General features: G+C 42.6%; 1 protein-coding gene across 1 annotated transcript in view; it reads right to left on the reverse strand.

The window, feature by feature from the left end:
- LOC146822050 (dynein regulatory complex protein 1-like) overlaps positions 1–18,771 on the reverse strand; it is a 1,074,594-nt gene that overhangs the window by 256,201 nt on the left and 799,622 nt on the right. The window contains exon 12 of the mRNA XM_085613165.1: positions 11,937–12,026. Within this exon, the coding sequence (XP_085469291.1) occupies positions 11,937–12,026 (90 nt within the window). The remainder of the gene's footprint in view (positions 1–11,936; positions 12,027–18,771) is intronic.

The raw sequence follows: 18,771 nt of genomic DNA on the forward strand, positions 1-18,771 counted from the left end.
GGGCAGAGTCAAGAGGGAGAGGATGGCTTAGTATATGGAACTCACATTTGTATGTGTATAACCCTGCACTAATCCAGACAATACATTTTTCTCAGTTTAGGAGTAGTAAAGTCCTAACTTTACTACTCCTAAACTGAGAAAAATCCTAACTTTAAGACTTTCGGTATTCATTGAAGGCATTTAGGAGTCCTAAAGTTAGGAGTCATAACTTCTGTGGTGATTACCGAAATGAGTAAGTGCCTTCTGTGAATACCAAAATGAGTAAGTGCCTTCTGTGAATACCAAAATGGTAGTAAGTTTAGGATTTTGTCTTAAGTTAGTTCTGTGAATCAGGCCCTAGGTGAGTATCTAGGAACCCTATGGAAGTCGTTTGCAGGGTGGGAACACGACTGCGTGCACAATGTTAGTCAATAGGTAAGTCCCAGTTGCAATTTTAAAGGAGAAGGACCCTTCCCAGTGGACCCTGAAGAAACCCAGTGGAAGATGGAAGGTTGGAGAGTCACCCCACCCATGGAAACCCCAGGAACCAGGATACCTACACCAGGAAGCCCGGTGCATAGGTGTCAAGTGACGTTGGAAACCGCCGTAGACCACAATGGGGGACTTCAGGAAAGATGCCGCTGGAGAAGAAGATGAAGGAGTCCAGTGGAATCCAAAAGTGGATTCAAGTTGAGAAGAACAAGCAGCTGGGACAGAGTCTATACCACTCAGGAGTGACCAAGGGGCACGGAACACGAATGCCCACCAATGTAGAATATGCAGGAGAGGTTGACGGTGCCCTTGTAGTTGCAGCTGTGCGGATCAGGTGATGCTGTGGAAGACCAGGAGCCATTCACTAGCTGCCCCACATTGGATGTCGAGAGCCAGGGGGTCAGTGTCCGGCAGAGGCACCAACAAGCCCTGGCAGTGGTAAGCAATGTAGTAGACAAAAAAGATGCAGTGTTGGGACCAGCAAGGTTCAAGTTACCCACCACAGACAGTTAAGTCAGTGCAGGCGCGAGCAAGCAGGGGAGCCCACTGAAGCCCAAGAAGACTCTCAAGAGGGCCCCCCGGGCTGAAGGACCAGGAGTCGCATGAGGACCTCGAGCAGCTCACCAATAAAGAAGGCCCAGGGTGCACAGGAAGCGGTGAGGGTGAAGATCTTGGTTGCAGGAGTTGCTTGAGGTTGGAGCTTGAAGATCTCTGGAGGAGAGAGTCAAAAAGCCTTGGCAACGGCAAGTCGATGTGGTGCACAGGGGTTCTTTTCCAGCGGTTCCAATGAGGGATACTGGCCTCACACTCGGTATAAAGACAGTGCAGGCCTCGAGGGAGTTGCAGAACCAAAACCTGTGTTGTTGAGCCTTTCGAAGTCTTTGGGAGCCCAGGATCAGCAGATCGGTAAGCTGCGTTGTGGTGCCTGCAGATGCAGGGTAGTGACTCCTTCCCTCCAAGGGAGATTCCTTCGGGTGTCTTGGATGTCCACAGGCCTGGTGAAGAACCTGTATGGAGCACGGGCACAGATGTTGCAGAGGATCAGCAGGACGTTGAGACCAGGCGCAGCAGAAATATTACCCGTTGCAGTCTCTATTACCAAAGTAAAGTCTAGCGAAGTCCAGAGTGTCCAGAGAGTCAAAGTTGAAGTGGTATGTGTTCTGAATCTTGTCCCACGACGAATCTAGGGACCCACCCACAGGCAAGCCCTTAAGTACCCTTAAGAAAGGGTCGGGACGAGTCAGGGATCCCTCCCAGAGGAGGGGCTGGACAGTGGGGAGGATACCCCCATGTCCTGTGTCCAGTTTTGCGCCAGACTGGGAGTCAAAGGCTCCCTGAACTGGTTTCAACTGGAGTATGCAAGGAGGGCACTAAATGTGTCCTTCAAGCAGTCTCAGTGGTGCTGGCACCCTGTCCCAATACACTAAATCATGTCTGGGAGTTGGTCACACCTCCCTGTGACAGGATATCTTTTGTTCTGCCTTCCCCTGCTCGAGCTTGGCTCAGCAGCAGGAGGGTACTAAATGTGTCCCTGGTCGGCATCAGCCCTAGCTTGCTTTCTGGTTCTGAAAGACTGGTATCGGGAGCACTGAGGGCCTCGGGCAGAGTTTACAGGTCATGGAATCATACCCCCCACACCGTTTACGGTGTGGGGGGTATGATTCCAACATGTTTGATACCAAACATGACAGGGTTCGTTACAGCCAGTTTAGAGAGGGTCATCGCGTAATGACGTGCGGCCACTCTATATGTCGTAATGGCTGATGCACTTACAACCCTGGAGAAGGAACTCCGAAGGTTGTACCGGTGCCCAGCTCATGCAGGGGCACCCTCACACTTAGGACCCAGCACCCTGGCTTCAGGATTGAAAGGCCTGCTATAGGGGTGACTTATAGGTTTTAAGTGTAGTGACCTCAGATATAAGGAAACCTATATCTGTTGTAAGTGTTGCTAGCACCAGCTTACACAGGCTGCAATGGCAGGCCTGGGGTCACAATTTGAGTGGTGTCTCATGGGTGGCATAATACATGCTTCAGCCCATGGGAGACCTCTGGTGTACCTATGCTTGGGGTACCTTAGTACCATATACTAGGGACTTATCATGGGACTGATCAGGATACACCAGTAGCCAATCTGGAGGGTACCTAAGTACTCCCAATGTCCAATTTAGGGATAAAGCACAGAGTTTGGAGTCCTGATTAGCAGAAATCCCTGTCAGACTAGTCAGAAAAACATAATGCCACCAGCAAAAAGTGAGGGTGACCATGAAAGCAGATTCTACTTTTCTACACAAGTGATAGAAGCAGAGCATGTTAAGGTCAAGCTCAGCTTCCTTTGTCTTTAAATTTAGATGTTTGGTTTCCTTGCCTCTTCTGTCCCTGCTTGTGGGACTGATATCGCTGTTGCCTTTGTTGGTTGGAATAAGAATATTGGGAGCAATACTGACTACATTGACTGAACTGATGAAAATTAGATATATGTTGGAATGGCCTCTTAATCTACCATCTATAATATTTGTATGGCTGATGGTATTTCTTTGAGTCTAGAGATCTTGCAATGTCAGTATTGGCTTTAATTGACTTTAGGCCTCATCCACAAGTTTGCAGAAAACGTTCTGCCAATCAAAGGGAATGCCCATAAACCTAGACTGAAACTCAGGCCTAAATGTAGTGCTCTTAAGATATCCGTAACATCCCATTGCTGCTTTGTTGCCAATGTGGTAAACACCAAATAGCAAGGCAACAATTTATAGCATTAGTCAAAGAAACAGAGACATGTTCTACCGCCCTAGGAATAATCTTAGCCTAACAGCTGTCTTCCCTCAGTACTTTGTCAATGAATTGAGGTGTGTATGACCATGGCATCTGTCATATCTAGGCACCACTGCAGACACATTGACAGTCTTTACTACATCCGCTGCAAATACATTAACTCTCTTTCTCATCGATTCCATTTACATCCCTCTCTCTAAGGATGTGCAGTTATGAGAAGTGTTTTAGCCGTTGTAGAAACAACTCAGTACACTTTCAATTTGTTTAACATGCCAGCAGGAGAAGACTCTGTAGCCTTCCTTGTTTTCTATATATGGAAATTAACAGTCACAGTCTCTCGACTTTTCACTAACCCAATGTGATCTAGGATCGGAATTGTCTTTGACTATTTTTTATCAATTTTCCTTAACATTAAATGTCTTTTTACCACACTACAAACTGGAAGATTGTGACACCTTGTCAATAAGGGCATGCAATATTCCAATGCCAGCTGGTAGTGAATCCCTATGAATGGGCTCTGAGTTTGCATCATGTTATCTTACAAAGCTATCCCACTCCAGATCCTTGTCCAACACATTAGTACTATGGCCAGCATTATTACCCACAATGTAATTAGTGTCTTACCCAGCAGAAGTATAATTCCATCCATGTTGTTCCTCCTGGATATGGATCTATCCGGAAGACATATCACAATCACTGCAGTACTCCACACTTTGCATATTTGGTGAAGTCTGTACAGTAATATTTACAATGTTTTAAATCATGTTTTGTATTATTTATTTTATTAATAGCACTGAAGACTTTATGGCCACCAGAACAAAACATGTTGGATGTAATTATCAAATTTATTTGTTTGGAAAATAAAATAAACTACTACTTTTAAGAAAAATATCAACAGTGGTGGTGGACTTATTGGAAAGGTTGGAAGAATCGAAAGACCAGGGTTTTGACCGAACATTACATCATTATTCTAGTATATTTGAATGGAACTCAGCATGCTATAGAATGCCTCTCCAATTTTTGGGAAATAACATTTGTGATTCTGGGTCCAGAACAGTTGACCTAGGGAGGTGAGCATTAATTTGAGATGTGACGTTGTGTGCACCATCAGTTACTACAACCGTCTAATATGTTTGTAAGTTCCAAATCTGTGTAGGCAGGTTTAGAGATTTTAGCTGGTACAGCCTGTTTGGCTGCAGGCTTTGGGAGAATAGGTTGTAGAACCGGCAGTTGAGGTGTGGATACTGCTGCCTACAGAGACATTTGCTGTGGCAGAGCTGTTAACCATTGATACATTTCTTGAACCATTGTTTGTAGTGTGGTAAGGAGTTCTAAAGGCACTTTAACAATAGGCAGGCTTTGTGGTGACTCTTGTTGCATCCTATGGCACTTTGCTGAAGCAGAAGGCAAAGGATGCTTGTGCTTGCGCTCTGGAGATTTCGAGCTTTCCTGTTCCTCTTCAACATCAGTATCTACACACTGAATATGGAGGTTACAGGCTGAGTGGCATCTTGGCCCTTGGTCAGACATTCATAAACACTTAATTCCATCTAACTCAGGATCTTCTTCTTTACCCTACCTTTCCTGGCGTGATGAGACGTATTGCAGTAACTTTGCAGAATTTTGTGACGGTACTGGAGAGACCACTAATAAAGGAAGTGGCATAACTGAAGGTAACGCTGATATAAAAAATGCAGAAGACAAAACTGAGATAATACCTGTAGAAGGTGTAAAAGAAATGGCTGTTTGCTGTACATCTGCAGTTGAATAAGCCATCAACCAGCAGATGGTGCGATGGCTGTTAATCTGCCATCATGAACACATATCGGATTAATTGCTCCATAGTGGCAGTGCGGTTGTTGACTGGTGAGTCTTTGCTGAAAATGCTGTAGATGATTTTTTTTAATGGTGGCAGCTTTGTCATCGATGTTAAGCCTGCCAGCAATTCTGTCATTGTCAATGTGGCCACAAAGGGCACCTCAATTCATAGACAATATTTTTATCCTTAGTAATAGACAATGAGCTTGTCAACAACATGATGGCCATCAATGGGTTCAGAGGCTTGGAAGTCTTTTCTGTTGATTTTGTTTTCAGAGGCAATTCAAGGCTGGATGGCACTAACCTTTTAGATTGCTGGTGCTTCCAGATGAGGTCAATTCCTTGTCCAATAGCAAAGACCATGAGTCTGGGCTTTTTACATAGCAGCCTTGAGCCATTCATTGTTGGTGGCTTCTATAAAGCAGTTTTACGGGGCAACGCCTGCTTACGTGAGATAGAAGCTTCCGCCTTCACCCCGAGAATCCCAAAGCCAGTCTTCTTTCTCTGTCCTTCAGAGTCTTGGTTAAAATCCACTACAGATGTCACACTTCTTTGGGCCATGACTGTGGTGGAGGCAGACAAGGCTCTTACTGTGAGCAACCACCATATAGATCTTCCTTTTGCCATATGCCTAACAAACCTTGAAGTGAGACTTCCTCTCAGAAGATTTTGACATATTGGAATCGTTCAGATAAATGACCTGAAAAATACAGCAGAACACTGCCTGACAGCTGTACAGATACTTGTGTTGGTGAAAATATCGAAGTGCTGCAGAAAAAACCTCTTGCAAAGGTCAACAGGAGACAGAGTACCAGAGATTCCCTATGAATGAACAAGCAAAAGAAAATCTGGCATTTGGAAGTCTCACTCAGGGAAAGGAAGGATGGTGCTGCTCTCTGACTGGCTAAACGTTTGGAAACCAATAAGAGGTAGACTGGTTTTGTGGAGTCTATGGTCTTTTCAGTGTTTTGACTGTAATGCACATTACTTTGGTAAATCTGAACATCAAGTGTTTCCAGCCTGAAGACAATTGATGCAAGCATGTGAATCTAGGAAAGATCCAATGCTGGGAAACATTGGTACTGAGGGTTTGCAGCCCGATGACAGGGAATATATTCAAGCATGTGAATCTATGAGGAAAAGAACATTCCAGGCCACCATCTGAGACTTCTGTTGGGGTCAAAACACACTAGCCCTAGTTGCTGACTAGGGATGGGAACTAGAGGCACAGGGCCTAGGGACTAGCCAGCCTCTGACACGAAATGTAAACGCAAATGGGGCTGTCCCTAGTTGGAATTTCTCCAAGATTTCTAGAGATGCATATCCAATGGGGGCATCTCAAAAAAAGTGAAGGACTGGCCTCACACACCGCCTGGTGTCATGCTTCATCATAGGCCGCCCTCGCCCTCTAAAAACCTCGTTTTGATAGAGGGCGGGCATACACCTGGAGACAGGGATGCACTTCTAAGCTAAGTGGTGGCCCGTGAGTAGTGAAAAAGTGATCTAAAAACCATTACAGTTGTCAAGAAACTAATTTAATTAAGGGTGCAACTTCATGGTATTAAAAAGAAGTGAGCGGTGATTTGGGAACTAATTATCCTCTCACCGTGCTAGATGTGGTCAACATGTTTCTGCTTTAAGGTCCCCGAAGGGTGCATAGCATTCGTCAGGACCAATGTTTTCAAAGGGCTCAGTCTTTATACCCCAATTGTATGAAAGATCAACCACTATAAGAGTGAGGGTTTATGTGAGTATCAATATTCCTGCTAGTCTAGTACTCACAAGAAATGCCCTAGGTCACTATCCTACTTACTTCATGGGAGGTCAAGGGTGGAAGAGCCTACTGTGACATTTGTCATTTTCGGCGCCTCCAGCCGTGTCTCCTATGGTTGTCCGCCTCAGCCTCAGCCTCAGTGGACAACCGTAGGAGAAAATGAAAAATGTCACAGTAGGATAGTGACCTAGGGCATTTATTGTGAGTACTAGACTAGTGGGAATATTGATACTCACATAAACCCCCACTTTTATAGTGGTTGACCTTTCATACAATTGAGATGCCCCCATTGGATACGCATCTCTAGAAATCATGGAGAAATTCCAACTAGGGACAGCCCCATTTGTGTTTACACTTCTGTTGGGTCCCACAGCAGATGAAATAATTTAGAGGATTTTTCACTTCCACATCCTCATAGAATGAAACTAAAGAAAAATAATCACAGGTCCGCTCACAAATGGCATTTGCATATTTAAATGAGCAAACCGGCACTATCCTTGTCTTCAAGATGAACGTCAAAATACTTGACATCAAAGGGTTCAGAGTTGAGATTCTTGATGTCAAGAATATGGCTATCATATTCCATGACATCTTCAACATTGAGACATATAACATGGAGGTGCTCAATATCATGAGATTGGCTTTAACACGCACATCACATTTGCTGTTGAGATCTATGGCTTCAAGATGTTTAACTTTACGACATAGATCTCTATCTAAAACAAGATATATAACACCTTGACACTCAACTTTTTATTCTTGTTACTGGGTGACGAATTGTTCACTCAGTTGCCAAAGAGACACCCCTACTTGATTCCTAATGAGAAGATAATGGCTTGCCATAGGTCAAGGCAGAAGACAACTTATGCCAATTAAGTGTAAGGCAATACCTCTATCTCAAAGACTACCATGAAAAAGGGTAGAGATACTATTCCAGATTACCCTTGTCAAGTATGAACATTAGTCATAGGGTCAGAGCCCATTTGAGGGGCCATAGAGCAAACAGCAGCTACTAGGCCTCAAATGTGGGGGTTGAGGTTGTTTGCCCCAGGGTTCGAACTACTATGGCTCTCTAAACTGGCCTTACACACTTGACTCTCAATAGCAGTGATGGTAAGCAGGCACAAGTTTCTCAGGGAAGTAGAGTGGGGGAACTTAGCTTATATCACATATAATTGAAGGATTTCAAAAATTTTACTCAAAATTAAATAGAAAACCTGGGCAAATTTATCCTACAGAATATAGATATTTTCCTACAAACTTGTAAATTACCTGTACTATCTCAGTCTGTCAGGTCATGTGTAGAACATCTGATAAATATGGAGGAAGTCACATTGGCTGTTAAATCTATTAATTCAAAGAAATCACCTGGAACTGATGAAATACAAGCAGAATTTTGTGAAGCTTTTTCTGCTCAATTGACCACAATCACTTCACCTTTTCCAAGAATTTAGTGAAATAAGTGAAATATCAGGATCATTTAAGGAAGCTCTGCTAATATTATTTCCCAAAGCAGACAAAGATTTCACTATAATATTAAATTACTGACCAATCATAATAATAAATCAAGAATTGCTAAATATATGGCGAATTTTAGCAGACTTGTTTAAGTACTTAATAGTATCAATAATACTGACTACATCAGTTTTATTAAAGGTATAGTCTCAGCTAATAATACTAAACTCATCAGTCTTATATTAGAGAATATCTCTTCTATACAGGATCCTTTTTGTTTCCTTTCATGATTAGATGCTGTAAAAAGCATTAGATAAAGTTGACTGGCAGTTTTTGTTTAATGCTTTCAGAATTTTCCAATTTGGTAGCAGTTTTATATGCTCAATCGTCTGCTAAGTTGTTTAAGAATGGCTGTTCTCATCATCTTTTCAATTTTATAAGGCACCAGACAAGGATGTCCATTACCTCATTTATTATTTTAACTAGCTAGATGTTCTTCTTCAAACTTCAGCTGATGCTGATTAGGCTTTGTAAGTAATCCAGAATGGCCCAATGAGTTATATTAAAGCTCATAAATAGCTATGATGCTTTATTAGGTCATACTCTTAACATTTATAAAACTGAGTTTTTTTCCATGTTTATTGTACACCTGACATACTTCGCCAATCCAATATTCCGTGGTGTAAGCGTAAGATAAAATATCTTGTTATTATTTTTTCAAATTCAACAAAAGGCACCATAAAATTAAATTGTAATCATATAATTAAAAAAATCAAAGAGAAGCTTGATAGATGCTCATCCCTTCATCCAAACTGGTGGGGCACGATTGAAGTCATTAGAATGGCAATTGTCTCACAAATATTATATATACTTTCTATGCTTCCAGTTTCCTGTTACTTTCTTCAAGACCTTACATAGAAATATTTTGAAATTTATTTGGAACAATAAAACACCTCAAATTTCATACAATAAACAGAGATCATGCAAACTGAATAGTGGAATAGGCTTACCAAATGTTCTCAAATACCACAAAGCCTTTCAGGGTACATTATGGCTTCATAGGCCTAATTTGTACAGTATACCTAAATAGGCTAAAATTGAACAAATTATAATCAAATATTTTCCTTTTCCCGCTCTGTTGTCTATCCCCAATTCAAAAGTATTGATTAAATCCTTTTAGTTAATAAAAATCGGAACATTCAGACTTCTTTTTTAAAATGAGTATCAAACTCTCTAACAAGACTCCTTTAAAGTATAACCCTTTAATTAGATTGGATAAGAACACTAAACTTTACTATTCATGAATGGAAGGAAGGCGTATCTCCTTACATGATATTTGTCAAAGAGATATGTTTTTATCGTTCTCAGAGTTCTCAGAGTTGCAAAGTAAGTTTAATTTACCACCTTCAGATTTTAGCAAATATAAATTATTAAGTAATATAAGTAATGGAATCTTAAATAGTTTTTCGAATATATTACTGGTAGCCAAAACATCACATATAGAGATATACTTTCAATAGGACTGGGCATGCCATTTCTAAAATATATAAACATACAATAGCCTGATGGATCCAGTTTATCTAAAATATATAAACATACAATAGCCTGATGGATCCAGTTTATCTATGGTTTGAAATTTCTGTAATAATGAACTATCTCTCATTTACAGAAAAGGATTGACAAAAGATATGGTTGTCCACAACCTCAGATTCACTTTCTGCTATTTTATATTAAAGCAATATGTATGTATTACAAAATTGTTTATGTACACCTCACAAGTTAATCAAAGCCAGTTTGTCAGATTTGTTGCTATTGTAAATCACCTGAATGCATGTTAAAGCATGTGTTATTTATCAGTCTTCATATTTCAAAATTGTGGTCAGATATCTGGAATAGTTGAACAAAGATTTATTTTACTATGCAAATTAATTATATGTAAATCTTTTATATCAATATTAATGAGTCCAATTTTTCATCATCACAAAAAAATGATTGTATAATAACCTCATCTACTAAATTAATTACTTCTAATTGGAAAGATATACCTTAGGTTTCAGTACATAGATGGTGGTTTTCGATAACGTTTAGGGGCGAAAGGTTTATTATTGAATCCCTTAAAAATGTATCTTCATTTCAAATGTTTTAGAAACCAATTGATGATTATGTTGATATGTTACTAGTCACATACACCATTGTTCTAATACTTGTATACTAATATGTTTTTAGTAATATGTCATACACATATATATTCTATAAGTATCTCTAGTTACCTTTTTATTTTATTTCCAGTTTAATGTTTCATTAATGCGGATTTACCTCCCTCTAGGTATTAATTGATTAATTGATAAATATGATTCTTGTATTGCAACAATATTTATTTTATACTGAGTTTCCCTTTTCTGTATTGTCAGTATAAACTTAATAATATAAATAAAATTGAACTTAAAATATAAATGTGCTGCAGCTAAGGCATAGCTTCTGCTGCTTAACCGCAACTCCTCCCTATGTTTTCTTGCTGGCTGCGGAGGGTTTCCAATTGATTTGTTGCTCTTGGCTTTGGGACAATAATGACGGTGAATTACACCCCACTCTATATTTGCCTGAGCAGATAATGAACATCCAATATTAACATTATTAAGGCTTATTTACAAATTTCACCAATTTAATGTTATCCATATTCCTTGCCAAGCATGGCTTGTAAGCATCAATTGCTAAAACAATAAGCCAAGAAACATTCAGTGGAGGAAAGCAATATGCAAATCAACCCAAAAGAGTAGAAAAAAGTGGCAGAGCTTGATAAAATATCCATTAACTGCTGTGTTGGTCCAGTTAAAGATGTAACTCCCATGAGTGGAACTTCACAAAACAGCTGGTGTGGAGGAAGTTGAAGGAAGATCATCCTTAACGGAGCAGGTTTGTGAAATGACTCTCAATGACAAAGAAGCAACCGTTTGGTTTGGTACTTTACAATAGACATCTCTGCTGGCTGCCTTTATACTGCCAGCTTTGAACAGGAGCAGTCCAGGCCTTACTGAGTAAACCCTGAGGAACCAGACATATATGGTGATTGATTGTAAGTGGGAGGGTGGATATTTATGAGAGAACTCTCCTATGGGAAACTCTAATATGCCATAAGAAAAGTATGTTGGGCCAAGAGGCGACTGCCAGCATAATTTATTGTTTTTAAATTGTTAAGAGTTTTGACTGAGTCTGAACCCATTGTAGGATGATACTTTCTGTCACTGCAGTGTTTAAAGGAACATGCTGTAGCCGGCACAGCCTATGCGACTCTTTATTTTGTGTGCTTAGTGCATCAACTGGGGCTATCCAATATGTGTGCATCTCCTTAGTCAGGACACAATCAAATGGGAATGGGAGCAGACCGATGTTGGTCAGATTGGCAGAAATACCTAGCTAGGAAATACAAGTTTATAAGTCACATAAAACCTAGCTGCTGTTTTCAATACACATCACAACATTTGCCCCTTTAAAGAGCTCACCATGGTATTTTATAATTGAAGATGGTATTTATTCATTAGCATCAAATTTCAAAATAAGTTTCTTACTCATGCTTAGTACATACTCGAATTTCAACTACTGATACCTCCATCAAAGAGAACATGGAAGAGACATTATTCTAAATTCACCTTAAAGATTGCATCCAGCTTAATCAGGGAGCGGTCATCTTTCTCTAATGGCGCCAGGAGTTTCAGAAGTCTCTTCTCGATTAGAAAGCCCTAGAAATGAAAGAACAAAACTAAGTGAATCACACACAAAGTATGTAAAGACAATCTTTGATGAGCTTAACTGTAAGAAGTTGCATTAGTAAAATGCTATGAAAAAGCTTGAGTTGGTAGGTGTGTGGGTGCTGAGCAGATGTTATCATTTCTTAGCACTTCAGTCCCATTGCAGAAGGACACGAACCTTATATAAATCCGTCTGAATTTGTTGCAAAAGGTGAATTCCCACAATGACTGCTAGTTAATGCCTCTTCTACTTAAGGAAACAGTCCCAGAAGCTTCAACAGTCTCCTTGAGGTGAAGTGTGTTGGCCTGCTCCTGGGTTCTTGAGTTTGGCTGCCAACCTGATATGGAGGCACTGTGTTCAAGACCTGATTACCTTCAAGACCAACTGCATCACCTATAAGGCCGTCTGAAATGACTGACTCCCATGGCGAGGAGAGCACTGCAATATTTATTTTTATTTTGAAAAAGAAAATCCCAGAATGGGAATTTCTTTTTCAAAATAAAAAAATAAAACATTTTGGTGCAGGGCACCAAACAGCAATGTGTACTTACAGGAACAACGGTGATGGGTTCCTACCACATTGCTAACACTGTAACTCTGTTGAAAACTGACATGGGGACTCAACTGTATGTACAGCGAGAATTTAAATCCCCTGATCTCTAGAACAACCCATAACTATGCTTGGATGTTTCACAAACAACTGTCACTTCGCAGAAAGGCACAAGCAGTAGAGAACAAATTACTGACCTTTGGCAATGCTCCATCTGGCAGATGCTCTAACTGCCGATTCCTCTTCTTTTCAATATTCCCTACCAGTCTGGATCCTTTTTAAGCAATGCCCCTGCGCTGGTAGATGGCATTGTGCGGCTCTGTGCCTACATCGTTCCGCTCCAGAAGTGCCATGCAGAACCGTATATAGGTGCCACTCAAGCGCACTTTAATCAGTTACTTTCTAGGCAGATAGCTCCTCCAAATGCGGAATCCAACAGCAAATTTGCTTTAACCAGTCTGCATATCTCTAAACTTGGAACCTTTTTAGGTGGAAAAGAGCCCAGATCACAGAACAGGGAGGATGAGAGAGTTGGTGCTGTTAATAAGTGTTTCTCCCAGAAAGAGCATTCCCAAAGGTAAGTAATTTGTTCTTCTGAAAGATACTTCTAACTGTAGATTCCTCACCTTTTGAATACATAGCAAAGCAGCATCCCTTCCAGGTAGTGGGCCAGTGAACTGGCTCAAACCAAGAAGTTTTGAAGTTCCGAGCAGGCAATATGCCCACCTCGACAGACCTGTCTGTCCAGACAGTGGTGCTTTGAGAAGGTATTGAGTGACTCTCATGTAGCAGTCTGGTTAATATTCAGAACAGGCACTCCGCATGCCATCAGAGTGGTAGCAGTCTTAGCTATGGTGGAATGAACCCGCAAACTTTCCAGGGGCTACATCTTGTCAAATGCATAGCAAATGTTAATGCAGAACACAATCCAGAAAGAGACGGTCCTCTTCTGCACTGCTTTACCCTTCTTTTGCTCCTGCAAATCCCACAAAGAGATGATCATCCACATGATAGTCGCTGGCATGATCAATGTAAAAGCTAGGAGCTCTTTCAGGATCCAGGTATAGGAGTCTCTCCTCCTCCTAAGAGGGGTGAGGTGGAGCAAAGAACATGTGATGTTTTGCACGATTTAAAAAGGATTCACCACGTTCAGAAGAAAGGAAGCGCAGGTTCTCAGGACCAGCATGCCTGAAGAAAGTAGTATATGGTGGGTTGACAGAGAGGGCTTACAGCTTATTGACATGCCACACCAATGGTATAGTGATGGGGAAACACATCAAAAAAAGCATCACAACGTGTGAATAAAAAAAAGAAGGCTAATCCGATAACCAAGAAAAGGCTGAAAGAGGTGCCTTTCAACCATGCCCAAAGCAAGTCCTTGCTGGGCTAAGGACAACACAGATAGCAATACTTCGAATACCCTGGCTTGAAGTGGGTCAGTATGGTGAGTTTTGCACCAAACGTCAAACCTGACCCAACGGCAGACGGCAGACGTACACTGATTTTCCCAAGGGACATCTGGCTGACAAGACAACATCACAACCTCGGGAGGAAGATCAAAGGCATCCTGCTGTTGTTGCTCAGTCTCCAAGCATGGAGGTGAAGATTGTGCAGGCCAAGGTGCAGGACCCTGCCGCTGCAACAGAAGATCGACTCAAAGTGGTAACCTGAACAGAGTACAGATGCCCAGGAGCTATAGATACCATACTGTCCATGCCCAATCTAGCGCCACTAGGATGACTTTGTCCTTGGTTGTTCCTAATCTTTTTTAGAACAGAGAGAAGGAGAGGCAGTGGAGGAAAGACATACAGGAGTCATGAGTTCCACTCTAGGCAGAATGCTTATCTGAGCGAGAGGTGCCTTGGAAGCTCCAACGTGCAAAAGTCCTGACATTACAAGTTCTTGTTGGTGCAAATAGATCGAGGCAAGCTTCTCCACATTTGTGGAAGAGATCTTGCACCACCCCTAGGTTTACGTGCTATTAGTAATCTGCTAGGTGTCAGCGACTGAGTTTGTCTGCCCTGGTGTTTAGAGATACCACTAGGTGGTGCACCAGTACACCACCAGGCATATCCCCTGGTGTTTCAGCCACTTCTGGAGATATAGTACATTGTGCCACAGGGGCCAGGATCCCACCCCACAGTTTTTGTTGTAATACCACATGGTGGTGTCCACCTGCACCAGCCTCTGTTTGATGGATCCTAGGAAGGCCTTCAACACCAAGTGGATGGTCCACAGCTTCAGAAGGTTGACGTGGGGCTCGGACTCTGCCGAAGACCAGATGTCTTTGATCTCCACCTCTTCCCAAGTGACCACCCCAACCCAGAAGCAATCAATCATCACCACTGTTAGCTCTGGGTGCGGTAGGGAGATAGGTCTTCAGCTGACCCAATTGCAGTCTAGAAACCACCACTGCAGATTTTCTGAAATCTAGGTGTGACTGGTGAGGTCCCCATCGATGCTAAGCCCAACGGAACTTCAGATGCCACTGCAAAGCCCATATATGCCACCCAGTGTGCTTGACCAACAGGCTGCAGGGTGCAGGAGGCCATCAGTCCTAACAGCCTCAGAGTCAGCCTCACTGAGTTCCAGGATAAAGGCTGAAACATTGAGATCATAGCCCAAATGTCCTTCAATCACCGTTCTGTGGGGATGGGGGGGGGGGAGGGGGGGAAGGTGGCACAAAACTGCACTGTGTCCAGTGAAGTATTCAGAAAATTATCGATCGGCCATACTCACCGATAGCCAGTATATATCATAAAATAAACAGTCTGTTGGCAGTGAAGAAGAGGCAATCTTTTATTCTATGAGACTCTGCGCAGAGGAGCCCCCTCGTCCACACCCAGTCAGTGCGCCGAGAAGACTCCCGTTTTACACACGAGACCAATCCTTTATACAAAACACGCATTACATAAAACAACCGTTTTTGGCATTCTACAGATAGATATGCAATCTTCCAGAAGGACCATATATGGCACACAAAGCCGACTCAGAAGTCTGTTTCCACTATTATAATGAAGGTCAGAAAGGGTGACTCCCTTTTAGTCTCGCTACAGGGGAGTAACAGCCCAGCGCCAGTAAGAATGTGCTTATCGTCTCTAAAAACCAGATGCGACCTTGGGCCCTGGAGCGGGGAAAACAGTCGTGAATTCAGCTGTCCTGTAACTTGTCTTAATTGGGACGTGACTGGTGTACAGGGGAACCACACGTGCTCGTTATCCGAGCCTGAGTCAACAGATTCGAAATGGAGTCGGTTGGCTCCTCCCAACTATAGTGCAACGTGACCTATTTACAAGGAACGAAAACTTATTTTAACTAACTGAAATGAAATGACGTGGAGCGGTGCATACATATAGGTGCGGCTACATCATGCTAACAAATATAACATTAGCTACTGCAGGAAAAGAATTTGTGTCCCTCAGTACCGCCCTTTTAGCGTGATGTAGCTAATCAATCCTCAAAGATACCCTCATCTATTTGCATTAATTCCCGAATTTCCTGCTGTACCATCTGAGACTTTTCCCTTGTAAGTGATGACGGTACCAGGGCAGAAGTTACTCTCCTGGCGCAATAGGAACAACAGGCCGGCCCACAATGTATACATAGACAGCAGGTAAAGATGACTCCCACTATACCTACCAGTACCATAAAAATCCTCCATCCCCAGACTGACAGTAGGTTCAAAAACCAACCAGAGAGGGACCAACTGCCAGTATCGGCATGTATTTCCGATGCTAATCGGTGTAACTTATTTATGGCTAAATGAACTGAAGGGGCGGAGTCAGGGATGTATACACAACAGGAGCTGTCGATGACCCGGCAAGCTCCTCCCCTATCCGCTAAAATGACATCTAAAACCATACGGTTTTGAAGCGAGACGAGTCTAGTAGCCTGAAGCTCTACAGTCAAATTAGTCAATATATCAGCCGTGGTATCAATAACTCTTTCAACTACCCTGGATAATCGTCTCACTTCCTTACTAGTTATTATGGGTCCCCATATAGGAAACACTCCCTTTACTATATCCACAAAGTGTTGCTCAGGGGTATCAGTTTGATCTGTCTCGGGCATGTCGGATTCTCTTTTATCTCATTTTATTAGTGATCCTGATCCATCTAACCTATGGACTTTATGGTAATTGGAGGGAGCTATGTATACAGGGGGGTATAGAAAGGATAAATAACAACGACCCATCCATCCCCGGGGAAGCCAGGTATATGCATTCTCTCCACACACAAAATATACATTAGGGGCTTTATCAATGGTGGACTACTGAAAGTACGGAGTCGATAGGTATAATTACACCAGCTATCTCCCACAGGAACATGTCCAACTCCTTGTACACAAAATGCCGAGGTACTATTTAATATGGGTACCGGCATCGGCTTATCATCAGTGACATTTTGATCTTGAAAGTGTAGGAAATACTGAGTAAAATTAAACTCAGCAAAGTCCAGAATCTCCGTTTTTAACCAGGTTACGTTCTCATATTCAGTATACACGTTCATACAGGCCTTGGGGTCCAAAGATCCCTCCCCATTATTTCCTTGTGGGTCGAAACCTTGGTGTACTTCTATATAAGTCAGAATCATCTCGTAGTCTTTCTCAGTATAGTGGAGAAGTGTGGATCAATGATAGTGGAGAAGTGTGGCTCAATGACTAGAGCGGCAGACCCTGATGCAGAGGTCTAGCCCGGGACCAGGGTTCAATTCCCCGCCTCAGCGGGTCTTGGGCTCAAAAATTCCACGGACCTGATAATTCTCGCCTCGGTGCCATTCCAATCATGGAGTCCCACTCTGCAACTCTGGGCAATAGCTTGCTTAATCTCCACAACGGCCCCCACAACGCTAAGGATGCCTGGCCTCCACCTTGGGGGTGCCCAGGAGTGGACACCTCACAAAGAAAGCCAGGATGGGTTCCACAGTGGTATTCGTACAAGCGCCTTGAGACCCTTGCGGGTGAGTAGTGCGCTATACAAGTATCAATTTACTTTACCAGTGGCGGGGTAGGAGTCCCTATCATAGTATGCACAGGGTGATAAAGTTCTAAATATAGAAACACACTCATTATCACTAAAAACAATATTGCAATGATAATCACGAAAGCAACCTTCACTCTGGTTGTCCATGATGAAAATATGGGTATATAGATCAGCATATATATCGAGGAGCAAGAGGACGCTCCTCTTCAGGAATAAATTGACCAACAGAATACATCCTAACTAAGAGTCCAACCCAGCAGTCCGTCCTGCCAGAGGGTGCTTCTTTCCTGTGTCCGTTTAGAGCCTCACAGGTAGGCTCCTATTGTCCATCCAAAAAAACAAATCCCTTCATCCGACTTTCCTCCAATTTACAACATGGCCCCCGTTTCTTTTTCTTCTTTTCGATCTTTCTTTTCTGAACAGAGCAACACAGAGTTCCAGCTTTCAACGGGTTCAGTCCAATGTCTCGCTCAGTAACCCCAAAATACTTCTAACAAATCCCTGTTACTAAAGTCTTTCCCTATCTCCTACCGTCATTAGGGGTACCATGTTGGTTTCTGGGCCGCAGGTTGTATCGAGCTTGGCCTGGTAATCCTGGGGCTTCAAACAGAACAGGTGTGGAGTCTTCCCAGGTGCCACATTTTCCCTGCACCCTTCGTTTCAAGACAGGTGCAACAGCTTCAGAGGTCGATTCCGTACTTGATGATACGGCCTCTCTCGTGCCCCGGGCTCCTTGTTCTTGCCCTTCAATTTCCTGGGCCTCGGAAAAGGGAACCATACAAGGAATCTTTTCACTTTCCTGGATTAATATTCCTTCTGGATTCAGACGATCGAATGGAAGAGGGAGAGGCACCCTCTTGACGTGGGCCACGTGGATCCAGTGCTTCCGTCCGATCACCTTTACTGCTGTTCGGGTGGCTAACAAGACCTGCACTGGCTCTGTCCACCTAGGCTCAAGACTCGATTTCCGTTGGTAATTCTTCACCATTACCCACTGGCCGGGTTCCACACGATGTCCTGGGCCCTCTGGCAGGGGCTGCAATGTATCAGATACCTGCTGATGGATAGAACGAAGATCTTTAGTTAAAGTGTACAAATAATCAGTCATCATTGGGTAATCTATTTCTCTAAAAGTTTTCGGACGAGGGACACCCCAGACGTTGGCTGTTCATCCAAAAATGACTTCATATGGGGACAGGCCTGA

The sequence above is a fragment of the Triturus cristatus genome, chromosome 6, assembly GCF_964204655.1.
Source record: "Triturus cristatus chromosome 6, aTriCri1.1, whole genome shotgun sequence".
Taxonomy (NCBI): Eukaryota; Metazoa; Chordata; class Amphibia; order Caudata; family Salamandridae; genus Triturus; species Triturus cristatus.